General features: G+C 37.4%; 1 protein-coding gene and 1 non-coding gene across 2 annotated transcripts in view; one reads left to right on the forward strand and one right to left on the reverse strand.

Annotated features, from left to right (window-relative positions):
* The window catches only part of PKHD1 (PKHD1, fibrocystin/polyductin), a 435,622-nt gene that overhangs the window by 213,798 nt on the left and 204,997 nt on the right, over positions 1-16,827 (reverse strand). The window contains exons 45-47 of the mRNA XM_023513135.1: positions 15,588-15,722; positions 9,039-9,183; positions 6,295-6,541 (exon numbers count right to left, since the gene is read on the reverse strand). Of these exons, the coding sequence (XP_023368903.1) occupies positions 6,295-6,541; positions 9,039-9,183; positions 15,588-15,722 (527 nt within the window). The remainder of the gene's footprint in view (positions 1-6,294; positions 6,542-9,038; positions 9,184-15,587; positions 15,723-16,827) is intronic.
* On the forward strand, positions 11,341-11,447 carry LOC111725273. Its single transcript, XR_002773373.1, has one exon. It is a non-coding gene; the product is annotated as a U6 spliceosomal RNA (small nuclear RNA).

Below are 16,827 nucleotides of genomic sequence, written 5' to 3' on the forward strand. Positions count from 1 at the left end.
GGCACCCTACTCACTGATGTACAGGTGCTGCCCACTTCTCTATTTTTCGGTCTTTGAAAAATTATTTCAAATATTTGCATATGTCCTGATTGTGTTTTATGTATATCCTATTAAAAACTCAGAAGGAGTTGTCCAACCCACATCTCTTTTAATTTTTCCCATATTCAATACAATCAATAATTAGAAAACAGAATCAGGATTTGATTTGTTGATATCTGAAGAATGATCTGAATGAGTCTCTGACAATTGAAGAAGTTACAGAGTGCTCCAGATCACAAAAGAAAAGAAAAGAAAATTCCCAGATAGTAGTTGTGAAGGTTAAGTTCTCATTTTCCCCTATGACAATTCTGTGTATCAGTATGGCCGGAACAAGAAAAAAATCGCAAGTTTAGGCAAACTGCTGATTGAATGGAACAGGGTGGAGGAATATTAGAAAAGAAATCAGAAATTCATTTTCTGGTCAACTGATAGCCCCAGGAAAACAATGAAAATTATGAAAAGACATTCTCAAATATTAGATGTTCCCAGGAATTTCAGAAATAAAGACTGGGGGAAGCATTTCAATTTAGGCCTTCTAAAGAAAAGCTGAATACCATCGATTCCTTATGAAGAGAAGAAATGGACAATGATGACATTTGAAAAAGATTTGGGAGAATCCACATTTTTTATTTATATTTATTTACTCAACACTAATTTTATTGAGTTATCATGTATTCAACATGGTTTAGGGCATTCTAATGCAAACAAAAATCCTATTCTCACCCTTCTAGTATCTATGGGGAGAGATGGACAATTTCTTTTCTTTTTTTTTTTCTTGGTTTAATTTTATTTTTGTTTTTTGAGATAGAGTCTTATTCTGTTGCCTGGGCTAGAGTGCTGTGGCCTCAGCTTAGCTCACAGAACCTCGAATTTCTGAGTTCAAATGATCCTCCTGCCTCAACCTCCCAAGTAGCTGGGACTAAAGGCATCTGCCACAACACCTGGCTAATTTTCCTATTTTTAGTAGAGAAGTGATCTCAGTTTGTTCAGGCTAGTCTTGAACTCCTGAGCTCAAAGAATCTTCCTGACTCAGCCTACCAGAGTACTAGGATTACAGGCATGAGCCACCATGCCAAGCCAAGATGGACAATTTATAAAACTATGCAGGAGTTATGAGTATTAATTAGAGAATTATAAAGAGCTAGTATGTGGAAAGCAGACAGGCTGAATTCCTCATGGACTTTCCAACTCAGGGTAACATGCCCAGGCAGGGGAATGTCTGTGTGACTATCTCTGCATGCAGAAATCAGCAGTGCAGGCAGCTGATACCATCAACTAGTATCTTAGGTGAGAGAAACTGAGATGCCTGTCTGACATGAGACCTGCTTTCCTCCCTCTCTGTTCTGGTTGCACCATTATCTGGCCACATCAGATGCTCCATTACCCTTTGTCCTTGCTTACCCTTTACTCAACCTTCCTGGGAACTGTAATCTCTTCTCTCTCATTCTTGACCTTGACAGCTAACTAGTGGCTGCTGTGTATTCTTGCATATAGTATACTCTGTTATGTACCCAATAAAAAAGATTCTTAGGAAGCTGAACAAGTTGCTGCATTGTTTTCATGCTGCTATCAGGCATCTGAAACAGTGTATGCCTTTCCAGGCTTCCAGGCTTTATGTTATAAGTCTGGTGTTAACATCTTGTGATTTCCCCAGCACCATCTCCCATGCCCTAAACCTAACACTAGTACACTCAGGGACAGCAGAACCTGCACAGCAAGCTCAGGGAACTTTGGAGAAAATGGTCACCATGCTGAGTTCACGGAAGTCAAACCTTATGAATTGAAAAGCACAAAGAAGATAAATGTGGCAAAGGGACAGAGTGCAGGGAAGGTAGGACAGGGTGCAGAGAGATGGCCCTAGAGCCATAAGCAGATAACAGGTCATGAAAGGTCTAGAAGACATTAAGAATGCTGGACTTTGGCAAGCACTAGGAAGTCTTGGAAAGTTCTAAGCTAGGGAATGGAAGGCAAGAACATATCTGCACAGGTTGAAGACTGAAGTGCAGTGAGGCAGGAAGCAAGCTAAGAAGCTATTGTGGCTCTACAGTTGAGAAGTAATGGCAGCATGGACTAGATGGGTGCATGGTGAAGAAAAGAAGAAGAAGGACTCAGGGAGGGGGTCTTTTTATTTTTATTTTTTTAGAGACAGAGTCTCACTTTGTCACCCTCGGGAGAGTGCTATGGCATCACAGCTCACAGCAACCTCTAGCTCTTGGGCTTAGGCAATTCTCTTGCCTCAGCCTCCCAAGTAGCTGGGACTACAAGTACCTACCACAACTCCAGGCTATTTTTTTGTTGTTGCAGTTTGGCTGGGTCTGGGTTCAAATCCACCACCCTGGGTATATGGGGCTGACACCCTACTTACCGAGCCACAGGTGCCGCCCAAGGGGAGGTGGGCTCTTTTTAAGGAGATAAAATGGTCTTGGTAGGGAATTAATGTGGGGAAATAAGAAAAAAGATAACTCAAGGTTTTTGACCTGCATTTGTCTTACTAGGATTCTGAACACCCAGAAAGAAACAGGTCTATAGAGAAAGACCATACCCACTGATTGGGCACAATTTAGGAGTGTGTGGCACACCTTTTGAGTGTGGAACATAACTACAAGAGGGACTCTACACAACAAATTCAAATAATGTGATTTGGTTGTTTGTACCCTCACATTAATCTGAAATAAACAATAATAATAATTTGAAGAAGAAAATGATCATAAATTCCATTTTGGCAACTTGAGTTTAAGATGGTAACTTAAGTTTAAATGTAATGGTGCAAATTTCTATTGAAAATAGCACTCCTTGTTAGAAATATAATGCAGTCTACAAGTGCCAGCCACAAACCTTGTCCTAAAATTTATATCAACCACATTTAAAAAGTAAAAAGAAATGGGTGAAATTAATTTTAATAATATATTTATCTCAACATCATGTCAACGCCATCAGTACAAACTATTACAATGTTTTACATTCTTCTTTCATCCCAAGTCTTAGAAATATGGTGTATATCTTACTAATTCACTCTTATAACACACCTCAATTTGGACTGGCCATATTTCAAGTGTTCAGTACCTAGACTTTCCTAGTGGCTATAAGATTAAACAGCATAGATTCTAACGGCCATTGGTTAAATGAGTCTAGAGTACAGGAAAGCACTGAAGACTGGAGGTACAAAATTTAGAATCACTAGTGAATGTTAATTGAGGTTTTGGAAATAACCCAGATCATCTGGGAAGAGTGTATGGCTTGAGAAGAAAGGAAAACTTCTTACAGAACCTTAAGGAACACTAGAGCTTATGAGACAGAAAGGAGAGTTGACAAAGGAGATCTAGAAAGAGGGTACAAAAATCTACTGATAATGATATACTTGGTCCATGTAATCATCTCTATACAGAAGAACCATTTATCTAAATTTTGAGTTCAATAAATCTAAGAGATAAGTGAGGTATGTCATTATTATGGAGACCCTGGGGATAAACAGTGACTGGTATATATTTCTGAAATGAGGTCCTAACTCATATTGGCAAAACTCACAGCCTCAGCAGGAAGACCGAGGTCTACAGAGGGCAGCTCCTAGAAAGAGAAACTGGGAAAGGAACACTATGTAGAGTGCCTGCAGCTCCTGCAGAAAGCAGTTTGCCGAACTGGTGACAGAGAAAACAATTATAAGCAGCATTCATGTACATCAAGCGTGTGATCACTGTAGCAAAACATAAAGTAGACTCTAGAGAGTGGCAATTTTTTCTTCACCCGGATATTAAATAATGTGGCCAACTTCAAAAATGTATATTTTCTGCTCCCTTTGAGTCACAGAAACCTATAAAACAGGAGGTACCAAAAACATGTGCACCCTCAGACTTAAGGCAGTAGGTGGCAGGAATATGTTGAAGATCACCAATGTCAAACAAAGAAGTTATAGTTAAACTGGAACAGAGGGGGGGCCTTACCAAGACAGAAATCACACTCCAAGAGCTTGGTTTTAGCAAAGGGGGAAGGGGCTCACTGGTTTATGTAGCTATGTGAAGCCTCTCTCCCTGCCCTCCCAAGACCTCTAGCTGAGGGCAGGGTAAAGGTTTTGAAAGTGAAGACAGCAGGGTGCTTATGCCATATCAGATCTCCATCAACATGCAACCCCAAAAGATCATGACCGTGAGAGCTTTGTAAATCAACTCTTAGGGTGCTTGCCCCAGGGCAGATAGCACAACAAATTAATCCTTTCTCCATGAAATGCAGCAAAGTTTGTATCTATGCTGAATTCAAATTGCTCATTAGCTCTGACATGTTCCTAATGAGGTTATAATGCTCTGGGACAAAGATCAAGCCACTGAGCACAAATAGCTAGGGATAGGATTATAAAAAGAAAAACTGCGAAGGACCTCAGAGCGATGCTTCTCAAGTTCAATGGGAATCACCTGGGCATTCAGACTCAGGACATGCCGGGTCTGGTCTGAGTTTCTGCATTTCTAAGAAGTCCTCTGATGGAGCTGATGCTGCTGATTCACGGACTATACTTTGAACTGCAAGGCTTTAGAGATAGTCTAGTCCAATTGCTAAACTAAAAGTGAGACCATAGGGCCAAGACACTTGTGACTGGAAATATGCTGAGACTTCCTTATGACTAATTTGGGGCAATTGGGTATTTGTCTATAGACATGTAGGTCAACCCGAAAATTTTAAATAGCATCCAGGAGACAGGGTGGCAAATTACCCTACTTGATTCAAGAAGCATCCTGGACATGGGATTTTCCATTTTAAAACCAAAAAGATTCCTAAAAAACTGTAATGAGTTTTTTGCCCTACTTGGACACTTCTGAATCTCCTTAGAATATAGCATCAGGATATATTGATGAGTGGTGAGATCACAACTGGCTATCAAAGCAAGAAGACGCTATCCTGAAGACTCAATGGGTAAATGTTCAGACAAGGTTAAGCTCGGTAGAGCCTTCCAATGCCACAGTGACAACTGCCTCTCCAAGGGACAGCCTACCAATAGATCTCAAAGTAAGGTATATGAAAAGAGTACCAAGATATATAGAAATAAATATCATACACGCATACAATGTTCATTCTAACTATACAAATATATTTTATTTTCTTAATTTGAAAAAATGCATATAAGAAATAAGTCACTAACTTTTATAAACCTCAAAACATTCATTAAGAACACCTTAAGCAAAAACACTAGCATAACAATAAAAATCAGGCTGCAACCCTCAGAATATAGAAAAAGTCATACTCTGTACAATCAAAATGATTAGAAATAAAAATATGTTCCTCCTTTTTCTATTTTACGCATTGGAATTAGGCCCCTTAACATTAGATAGAATAAGGAACAGTCTGAGAAGCAAAAATGTAAAATTTTCAGACTATTCAATGTTAGCAGTGTATTACCAAGGCTTCCAAACCAGAATGTTAAGGTACTGATTCCCTGTGCATTCAAAAGGCAGAGTTAGTCCTGACCACAATGACTCACTCTCCGGAGTTAACCTGTTCAAATAAGATGTCGATGTGGTCTGACTGAATTACACAACTTAACATTCATAGTGTTAAACACTTAAAACAAAGCAAGGAAATAAGGGTAGCTAAATATATACAATGCATTTGAAACAGGTGAAAGACAGAACCCCAGACACTGAGGAATCATTACCTGGAAATTAAAGAGGGCAGAAGCAATCCTATTATTCATTATAAACAGCCCAGCTGCTGACTTAATGGTAGTTCAAGTAGCATAACCAAGGAGTCCTTGCTTCAATATTAATAGGAAATGTATTGTACGAATCCAATAGTTCATGAAATTAACAAGGAAAATGAACTGGAGTGAAGCAACTTTGCAAGTAATAGGAGGCATCAGCAATTGCTTCCCCTAGAGCATACTGAACACTTAGAAAGAGCTTGGGAGAGTACATGTATAAAAATGAGAATGGACATTATTAGAATTTTTTAATAATACTTTTAATTTAAATAAATTTCAAAGTCTCTGTTCATCGCAAGTCTTTTCAAGAAGCTATTAGTTCAGAATGTCAATAAGAGGTCACAAGCTATGCAAGCTGATCCAATGATATTGAAAGTGGGCTGCCATTTAAGTCAGCCTAAAACTACCATAAATTCATGATTTGACATTGTCAAAATTATTCCCATTTCACCTTTGTAGAACTAAATACTTAAAATAGTCTAGAAAACAATTTCCCTTCTACAGGCCTCAACAGCCTAAATAATATACACATTCTCATCAGCAAGCTAAAAAGTATAGTTCATTCTACTTACAAACCAATAGACATACGATGAAAGCGAGCACCTCCCCCACAGACACTTCCAGGCACAATTTGACTGAAGCTCGCATTGACCAAACAAGAAGCCAAAAGGGTTTCCATGGAAGGGAGAATGTGACTTGTATTTTCCCCAGACAGAGACCCATCCAAGTCTTCCAAAATTGCGGCATGAGGAAATGGAAATGCTACTAAGTTTGGAGAGTTTGTAAACTTCAACTGGTTGGTCTTCACAGTAAATCCACCTATAAAGTGGAAGACAGACAGACTTAGACAATGGCACAAAAGACTGTTAACATAAATGACAATTAAATTCACTGGAGTGCTTTCAGTAACAAATAGTTCAATAATTTAAACAGAAAGATGTTCTGTCCTAAGGATATTTCAGTTTCTAAGAATAACATCATTTAAATCACAATTAGATCACCACGGAAGTAAATAAATAAATAAATATTACATTTATATAGTTCTACAATTCACTCATTCATGCAATTAAAAAAAAAATGAATGCATACATAAAGGCTAGAATTACCAAGGTAAACAAGCAATGTTGGCCCGGTCATCACCTGGCCTGTGATCTAGGGCAGAGATTTTTCTATTGAGGCATTGTTGCCCTCCAGGGACATGTGGCACTATTTGGAATCCATTTTGTGTGTCACCTCTAGGGGGCTGGCAGTGTGCTAGTAGTGGCCAGTGGGTAGAGACCAGGGATACAGCTAAACATTCTCCAAAACATAGAACAATCCTCATAACAAAAAATGATCTGACCCTAAATGCCAATAGCATCAAGGGTGAGAAACTCTTGTCTAGCGGGAAATAGAAACAGAAAACATTAATTCACTAATTACCAAACACTAACAGTTCTATAGTTGAGTTTCAGTCTTTCAGCTTCCATTCCTCTCTGGTGTGTCTAACCCCAACAACAATACCTCTTACCATGAGGTTTATACTTTAAACATTTACCTTCAAAAGCAACATTCAATTAATCACCTGGGCAAATAGTATTAGTAACACATATTCTAAGTATTAGCTCTAGGGCTATACTTCTTGGCAGGCTTTCCCTAATGCCACTGCCATGTGAGTGATGGGTACTGCCAGTCCAGTTGCCGGAGAACAAACTAGCAGTGATCTTCTAACTCACACGCTCGTATCATTAAAGGAGGAAAACTGAGTGTACATCTCCCACTACATTGGCCACCATGCTAGTGCAGTATGTACGTTATAAAATACACACAAAGGAAAATAACAAGCAATAGCATGAAAGCCTCCATGACTCCATCTCTCACAACTTCTGTACTTCATCTAATACCACTGCAGCTCTACAGTCTTCTGTTTGCACTTAATTTCTGACTGATATGAGGGCACAGACGATTAGGTTACATTGCTTGCTTTTGTTAGGTAGTGCAGCTCTGTATTTTAGACATACTGGACTTCATTGTGATCCTCCAGGCACAACTTGCTCTTTAGAATCACTATTTTTTTTAATATGTGTTTCCTAATACTTGGAAATTTTTTCCCACCTATTGCCTCTTGGAAACTTCCATTCACCTTCAAAATCCTACTCAAGGACCGTTTGTATGAAATCTTACCTGATGCCCTGTCTTGGTTTCTTCACTGACCTTGTTCACCCTCTAGAACTGCACTCATCCCAATGCATTATAGTGATATTATCTTTATGCCTTAGATATTCATCTTTATGCCTAGACCAAGAGTCCTGGAAGACAAACTATGTATTTTTCATTTCTGTACTCCCCAGCTCTGTAAGCAGAAATAGACAACTTTTAAACAAATAAAGAGATGGTTTAGCTAAGATCATCCAGTGAGATCTTTAGCTTACAGCTCATAAGAGTATGTGACTTTTTTCACTGTCTTATGAATGATAGGAAACAATGAAAGTATTAAAGAATTGAGCAATTGTGATTAGAAGTCCTTGCCATGAGGTATTTTTTATTCCTGTTATTATTTCTGCAATCTTAGTCTCAAATGCCACCCAAATAAAAACAATCCTTCACTCTGCCTGCCCAGGAAGAAAAAAAAAGGTTAAGTGCAGACTTGCTGATTATTCATTTAATTAAAAAAACAAACAATTATCTAAATTGGTGATTCAAACCACAAGAGCATATTTACTTAAATTACTTGGCTTGGCTGTTTACAATGATCAAATCAACTAGATTGCTCTCTACCTCTTTTCACCTTGGCCTATGAGTCCTCCAAGGTATTTCTCACCACCTCCGAGATGTGGTTAACAAGTAAGCAAGAATGCCTGTGATACACTCTGTCTCTACATCAAGCCATGGGCTGCTGGAAACACTGAGTACCTGAACTTTAGCCCTTTCAGAAAAGGTTATATGCATGTTGTTTTATATCCATGTGTCCATCCATTCAACTCCGTTCACTCATTCAATTAGTAACTGTCTTCTATGAGCCTGGCTCTCTGCTAGGTGCTAATAAAAAAGATCGTGCAAGAGAAATGTGATCCCTGCCTTTATGAGGCTCAGAGTCCAGCAGAGACAGAGCACTATAATAACAGAATGTGGTAGGCACTGTAAGAAGACGATGGGCAGCTACAGGAACTACACTGGGAACTCGCAGAATTTCTTTTAGGAGATTTAAGCAAACAGTTTCTACTGATGCAATCTTATAACTGAAAGAAATGATTCACAAAGGCCTCGCCATTGTTTATCATATGGACTTGAATATCGGCCTTATTTACCATCTGTACTGTCTATTCAAATAACTTACCTTGTCCCTGGGAACAGCCTGAACAGGTTCTTATGGCCACACAGTTGATGAGATCAAAATTAACAAAGGCAGTGTTAGATACCATCAGTTCCCATCTTTGGGGAGTTTTAATCCCAGCTGACATACACAGGCCTTCCTGTGATTTCTGAGAGGACAAAAAAGGAAAGCAAAGTAAGAGAACTGGCCACATATATAAACAGTTTATAATAACATAAATAAAATAAGAAGATAAAAAGACAAGCTACAGACTGGGAGAAATCATTTGTCAATTATAACAGGACAAAGTACCTTGATCCAGAATATAGAAGGAAGTTGTTTCAAATCTCAACAGAAAGAAAACTGAATAACTCAATTTAAAAATCAGAAAAACAAAAAGAAATTGAAAAGACACTTCACCCAAGAGGATACATATATCAAGTAAGCATGTGAAAAAAATTCAACATTTTTATTCTTTAGGGAAATGAAACTTATAATCAGTAAGATACACTAAACACCTATTAGAAAGGCTAAATAAAAGACTGACAATACCAAGTGCAGATAAGGACTAAGAACAACCAAAACTCTTCAAATATTGCTGGTGGAATGCAAAATGGGACAGCCACTGTGGGAAATAGTTTGCCAGTTTCTTATAAAGTTAAATGTTCCCTTATCATAGGGCCTAGCAATAACACCTAGGTTTGAGAATGAAAACCTACATTTATACAAAAACTTCACACAAATGATTGAATGGTACCAATTTATAATTACCAAATCTAGAAACAACTCAAATGTCCTTCAACAAATGAGTGGATAAAAAGACTGTGCTCTATCCACATAACAGAATACTGTTCAGCAGCACTGAGAATTAAAATACCGATACACGCAACAAGGTGGATGAATTCCAAAACCATTTGGGAAGAAAGGAAGCCAGAAGCCAGTCTCAAAAGGTTGCATACTCTGTAATTCCATTTACACGACTACTGAAAAAGCAAAACTATAGTGATGGAGAATAGATTAGTGATTGCCGGGATGAGAAGTGAGAGGAGGATGTCGCTGCAAAGAAAGAGCTTGAGGCAGGTCTGATTAATGCAACTGTTCTGTGCCTCAGTGGTGCAGTGGAAGGGACACAAATTTACACTTTTTAAAACAAATTTACCAGAAAACCTAAAAAGAAAGAAATAAGAACCGCTTCTAGCTTTTTCCACAAAATCTTATCAACAAACTCAATTCAAACAAGTTGCTATTGCCTTACTGTTTCATTGTTTAAAATAGTTGTACATTTGAGGGGATCACCAGAACTTTCTCAAGATACTCCACAATGAGAAACAGTACTAAAGTAACCACACGGAAGAAAGGAAACCCAGTGGAGGCCAAGCTAGTATAGAAATCAGAACACTGAGACACTATCTCTAATAACCTCAGAGGAATAAACGTATTATATCCATGAAACAAATGGAAACCTAAAGGGGGATTTTTCAGAAAATTACAAAAATAGGAAAGTCGAAATAAGAAATTCAACAGAGAAAATATTCCAGAAAGTAAAACAAATGACAAAGAAACAGAAAATCAGAGAGAATTCAGATTGGAAAAGCAATCCAAGAGGTCCAATGTCCAAATAATAAGAGTTTTAAGAAAAAGAGGAAAATATAGGGAAGCTAATTATCAAAGAAATAATTGAGAAATTTCCCAGAAAGGAAGAATATACTTCCTCAGACTGAAAAGTTCTGCTTAGTACCTAACACGGTGGTTAGAAAAAGAGCTTCACCAAGTACGTCATATGGAAATTGCAAAACACCGAGGGAAAGAAGGAGACCCAAAGATGAAAACATAAAAGGTTACTTATAAAAGACCCAGAATGAAAATATTTTAAAACCATTCAACCTCAAGACTAGCAGAAGCTAGAAGACAATGGAATATTGCTTTCAATATCAAAGCAGAATTAACTCTTAACCTGGTATACTGTATCCAGCAACCTATCAGGAAGGGAGACTTCACATGTAGCTCAAAACCTTTACTTTCCATGGTTCGCCTTTTTCTCAGAAAGTTACTTTAAGCTATGTGCTAACAAAATGAGGAATTAAACTAGAAAGGAGGAATTATGTGGAAATCAAGAACAAGAGTTCCAACACTGGAGAGACATGAAGGCAGTCCCAGGATTTTGGTTAACAAAGATTTCAAAATGTAGCTGTGCAACCATGCCTTCTACCTGTGCATTTCTGGTGCAACTATAAATACTCTATTTATTGGCATTCCCCTAAAACTACTCTATGACCCAGTAGTTTTAAGACTTGGCATATATTCAACAAAAAATGCACATGACAATGTGCTCGTTTCGGCAGCACATATACTAAAATTGGAACGGTGCAGAGAAGATTAGCATGGCCCCTGAGCAAGGATGACACGCAAATTCGTGAAGTGTTCCATATCTTTTAATTTAAAGTGAAAAAAATGCACATGACAAGAGACACACAGAAGTGCATTCATAACATCATTTTTGTGATAACCCAAAACCTGAAACAATAAACTGTCTATCAATAGCAACATAACTTAAAAAAAAAAAAAAAACTATAGTACAAAGATAAAATGACACACTTCAGAATGACTGGAAGAATACATTATTGTCACACACAAAAGCATGGATGAATCTCACAAACACAATTTGGTGCCAAAGAAGCCAGGTACAATAGATTACAGACTCTCTGATTCCACTCTTACCAAGTTCAAAAACAACAGAAATTAATCTATGCTGACAGAAGTCTGAAATCAGCTTCCCCTTTGGCTAGGGAGTGGTGAGTGGGGTTAAATGGAGAGGCATTTAATAATCAAACTATTATTATTTGGATATATTTAGAGAAATTGATAATGTTCTATCTCTTGTTCTGCATGGTACGCACACAGCTTGTTTGCTTTCCGAGTTATTGTGTCACTTTTCTCTATAAATGTTGTATTTCCGTGAAATATTTACTTTAAACACTGGAACAAATACTAGAGGAAAAATAACATAGAAGATGGGAGGGTACAGAAAGGTAAAGAAGTTTAAAGTTCTTGAATTGCTCAGGTAAAGCTTAACAGTGCTGATGTATTTGGACTTTGTTAAGATGGGCAGGCACATTAAAAGTTTAAGGCAAATAACAAGAATAATCATAACAGAATGAATAACTTCCAAATGAGTAAATATAACAAGTTAAGTATCCAGTACAAGACAAATCAAGTTAGGAAAGTAGAAAAAAAAGAAACCCAAGCTGGATTGCAAACTGAAAGCATGAAAGAAGATTGTAGAAATAAATGCAAATGTATGGCAGCCATCAGCATGTGGATGGTAATTGAAACCACTAGAGAAAATGAGATTTCTCCCAGGGAGAGCAAGTATATTGAAAGGAAAAGGGGCCCGACCACGGAATTCAGAGAAACAAAAAGATGAAAGGTCTAAATGAGGAAGACAAATCCTCAAGTGAAAATGAGAAAAAATAAAACCCTAGAGAAATAGGAAGAAGAATGAAGAAACTCCATCAACATCTGTCTGAATACGATATTTTGTAAAATGGTATCATCTGCCCAAATTAATTACAATAATGACAAAAAGACAGCCAGGCTGCAGATACTTCAAAGAATAGGGTGACTGTGACTTAAATCCAAATCAGGACACTTTGGGGTATAAAAAGGGAGGCTAATTAGGTAGAATGCTGGGATAACGGGTACAAACAAACTGCCCAACCAAAGTAGGACGCAGAGTGATGCTATAATAATGCATCTCTTTTCTTATATATACTAAAGCCATCCTCACTGAAAATTATTTTACCCATCTCAATATAAAATTAATATGGGGTGGGAGAGTTCCAACATACATATAAGCATGTTTAAAGGAACTAAAAAAAAGCCATCTAATGACAAAATGTTCTTCCAGAAACTAATGTTTGTTTTAGGACATGACACATATAATTGTGTGCTACCCATTATAGGGAGGTAGAAAGTCCATAAATGAATAGGCCACATTCTCTGAAAATCTCAATTCCTGAAGGAGTGGCATGCACAAAAGACAGAAGCGAAAGTCAGAGTTCGACAGCCACCCCAGGTCAAGCATTGTCCTTTATTTTTAATAACTATTAATATTTAATAATTGACACATGGCAACAAAGTGGTTCCCAAATAAATCTGAGAAAAACTGTGCTAATGAAAGATAATGGATAGGTTTTCTTACTTGTTCTAACCCTAGAATTTCTCAGAGTCTTTAATATGCTTTAATATTTTTTCTTTTTCTAATAAATTTTATTCTGTTTATTTGAGGTTTACAAAGTGATGTCTTGGGATACATCCAGCTAATAAAATGGTTCCTATAGTGAAGCAAATCACTATATCATTATCTATCATCCCACACAGTTAACTTGTGTGTGTGTGACAAGGGAAGCTAAAATTTACTTGTCAACAAAAATCCCTAATATAACACCTGTACAATGTTAGCAACTCTAATCCCCATGTTGTACACTACATCTCTAGACTTGTTTGATATTTCAGGGAATAGAGGGTATGGTAAAAAGCATAGCACACATGTCATCAACCTAAGAATGTCCTTTCCCAAACAGCCTCTGGGGCTATCCTTTCATGGAAAACACTCCAGGGAGTCTGGGTGTAGGCACCAGTAAGTGTTCATTATCAAAGATACCTTCCACGTGCAATCGAAAGAGTATTTGACCAGAAATATTAAGATAGGAGGGTGGTCTTAGTTGCAAAATATATAGGCATGAACCTTGAATGATCATTCAAAGCCTCCATTTTTTCTCCCGCAAATTCAGGAATTTTAAACAGGCCATCTCTCAGGTAATATTCAGCTTTTAAATTGTATAATTTTATGATATGGATGACTAACTCATATCCAGATGTCTTCTAGAAGAAAATTATTTAATATATCTCCCTGGAACCCTTCCTTGCTGAGAGACGGAAAAGCCCTCAGCTGCATTGCATTCCGAGTGAATCACACCCCAGGGGTGTGATTATTTCTGATTATTTCATGATAAGCACCCTTTTGTCATAATTTGTATCTTAATTTATGTCACTCTCCCATTAATTATGATGTCTATTTAACATCAATTAAGACGCTGCAACATTAATTTAGCAGGACAGTTAGTTACTCAGTTTGACAGGAATTTTGTTTTTAGCATCTACTCTAAGGTTATTTCTAGAAAAGTTAAGGACATTTGATCTACCAGCATCACAGGGTCTAAATCTGGGTGCCAACTTCTCTTAGAAATCGTGCGATCTGAAAAGAAGAATTATCTCTGAAGGTAGTAATCCTTTTATAGAAATGAAAAACTGCCAGGTATTTAACTCCTGAAAAAGGTGGTTCAAAATAGATGTAACTAAGAAAAGTTGAGAATTAAACACAGGAAAATGATAAGAAAGTGATTTCTTAAATCTTAAGATTTTTATCTGTAGCTATGAAATAATCTCCAATGAAAGTACCAAAGTCAAAAATTATCATTTCCATGTCAATTGAACAGGCACAGGGGCTCATGCCTGTAGTTTTATCACTTTGGGAGACCAAGGAAAGAGTATCACTTGAGGTCAAGAGTTTGAGACCAGCCTGAGCAGGAGTGAGACCCTATCTCTACAAAAAATAGAAGAGTTTAGCTATGTGTGATGGCATGCTCGGGAGGCTGAGGCAGGAGGATTGCTTGAGCCCAGAAGTTGAGGTTGCAGTATGATGCTGCCACTGTACTGCAGCCCAAGCTACAGAGTCAGACCTTATCTCAAGAAAAAAAGAAAAAAGAAAACAAAGGAAAAAAAATTCAACTGGACAAAAAATTCAGGAAAAAAACTGAAGAAAATGTCCTTTCCTTGGCTCCCAGGACCACTTTAAATTTCTTTAATCTATGATTTTTGTGAGAACAGCATTATTAATATGCATGTTACTTTTAAGAACAAGAACATGAGGGACCCACTATAGGCCTGAAGCCTAAGAAAACAGTGGCAGCCCTGAAACTCCCTTAAGGAGAACTAGTACCTCTCCCCTGGGTGGTAAGTATTCTGTTTCATCTACATCTTCATCTACCCTGATTATGCAATGAAGAATCCATCCACAGTCCGATTTTTACCATGTAGAAACCCACACATAGGCAAGTATTAGAGAATCACATACAAAATTTTAATATAACAAACTGTACATATTTATGTTACCTGATTTGACCTCTTTGGGGGGTGCCTAAAAGGAGTAAAAACGATCAAAAAAATGTTGATGTAGAAACTTGACAAACTGTATTCCATAATCCTTAGGAGGTTAGAGAAAATTCAGCTAAATTATTAGGTGTATTTTTAAATTTATATGAATAATATTCTAAATAAGAATTCTGCAAGTTACTGATAGCTATCATGAGTTATATGAGCTTATAACAATGAAACCCTGTGTATAAGAAAATGAATTTATTATCAATACCACCATTACTACAAATAAAAAGCTCTTCTTTTACCAATTAAATACAAGATTCATTAGAGAATGCTATTAGAATTACAGATCCTGTATTATCAGGGAGACCTGCACATATAATTTTGTTTCGATGAACAGCCTAAAGCACTTACCTTGTGGGCAAAATGACCAAGTAATAAGCTGTCAGTAACTGAAGTATTTGCATCACTTTCCAAGATGTCAATTCCAAAATCTCGGCATGAATAAACTTGGAAGTTTTTCAGGTGAAGATTACTACTTCTAACAATCTATAAAATAACACCGTATGTTATGGCAAAGGTCTGGGGTTTGATTTTCCTTGCAGACTTTCTGTAGCTTCTTCAATTATTGATTAAGTATAAATAAGCATACTACTCCATATTTAAGCACCTTTTGTACATCAATATTCAGACAGACATCCCAAAGCTGTTCTGAGGTCAGCATTAACCAGTGCCTCCATACTTTTCATTTCTCTTCATAATAACCAATGCCTAAATATGTCAATGTGGTTCTTCACATGTCTAAAATAAACTTGCACAGCCAAGTAACACAAAATTAATAGGGAAAAACACAGCATCCAAGGACTCCAGTGCTTAACCTTTTCTTCAGTGCAGTCTGTACTAACTCGTATTGTCAGAGATTGCAAATATGAAATAAGAAATTCAGTGTAATTATAGGGGTCATGACTTGTGGACTCAGTATATGTTACATGCATATACACTTATGTCAACTTGGGTTAGTGTACCTAGACAGGGTATACGTAGTAACAAAATCATCTATTAGAGTTAAACAGATCCCAATTGCTATGGTTTGAATGTGTCCCACAAAAAAACATGTGTTGGAATCTTAATCTCAACAGAACTGTGTTGGGAGATGGAACCTAATGGGAGGTATTCAGGATACACAGGTTCACCCTTGTGAATGACTCAATGCCAGTTACAAAAGGGCTTGAGGCTGCAGTTCCATCTCCTGCTCTTTCTTGCTTTCTCTTCACCCTTCCTTCATGAGATGACACAGCAAGAGGACCTTAACCCAGTGCTGGCTCCTCAGTCTTGGACTTCCCAGCTTCCACGGCCATAAGCCAATAAATCTCTATTTATCACCAATTTCCCAGTCCAGTCTGTGGTATTCCATTATAACAGCACCATACGAACTAACACACCACTGGTCTAAGAGACAGAGCTTTTGGTTTTCACCTTTCTCTAATAGTTACTATGGGATTTGGAGCATGACATTTCATTTGCCTAGTTCTAAGTTCAGGGCTAGAAGTTAACCTAACACAGCTATCCTCTATTCATTAAATAGGGTCATCTTTATATTCATATTTTTTCACCCGAAGTCTCCCGTTAATTAATGTCAAGATATTCTTAGGGC

This window comes from Otolemur garnettii, unplaced genomic scaffold (genome assembly GCF_000181295.1).
Source record: "Otolemur garnettii isolate 467f Iridium unplaced genomic scaffold, OtoGar3 scaffold00035, whole genome shotgun sequence".
NCBI classification, from domain to species: Eukaryota; Metazoa; Chordata; class Mammalia; order Primates; family Galagidae; genus Otolemur; species Otolemur garnettii.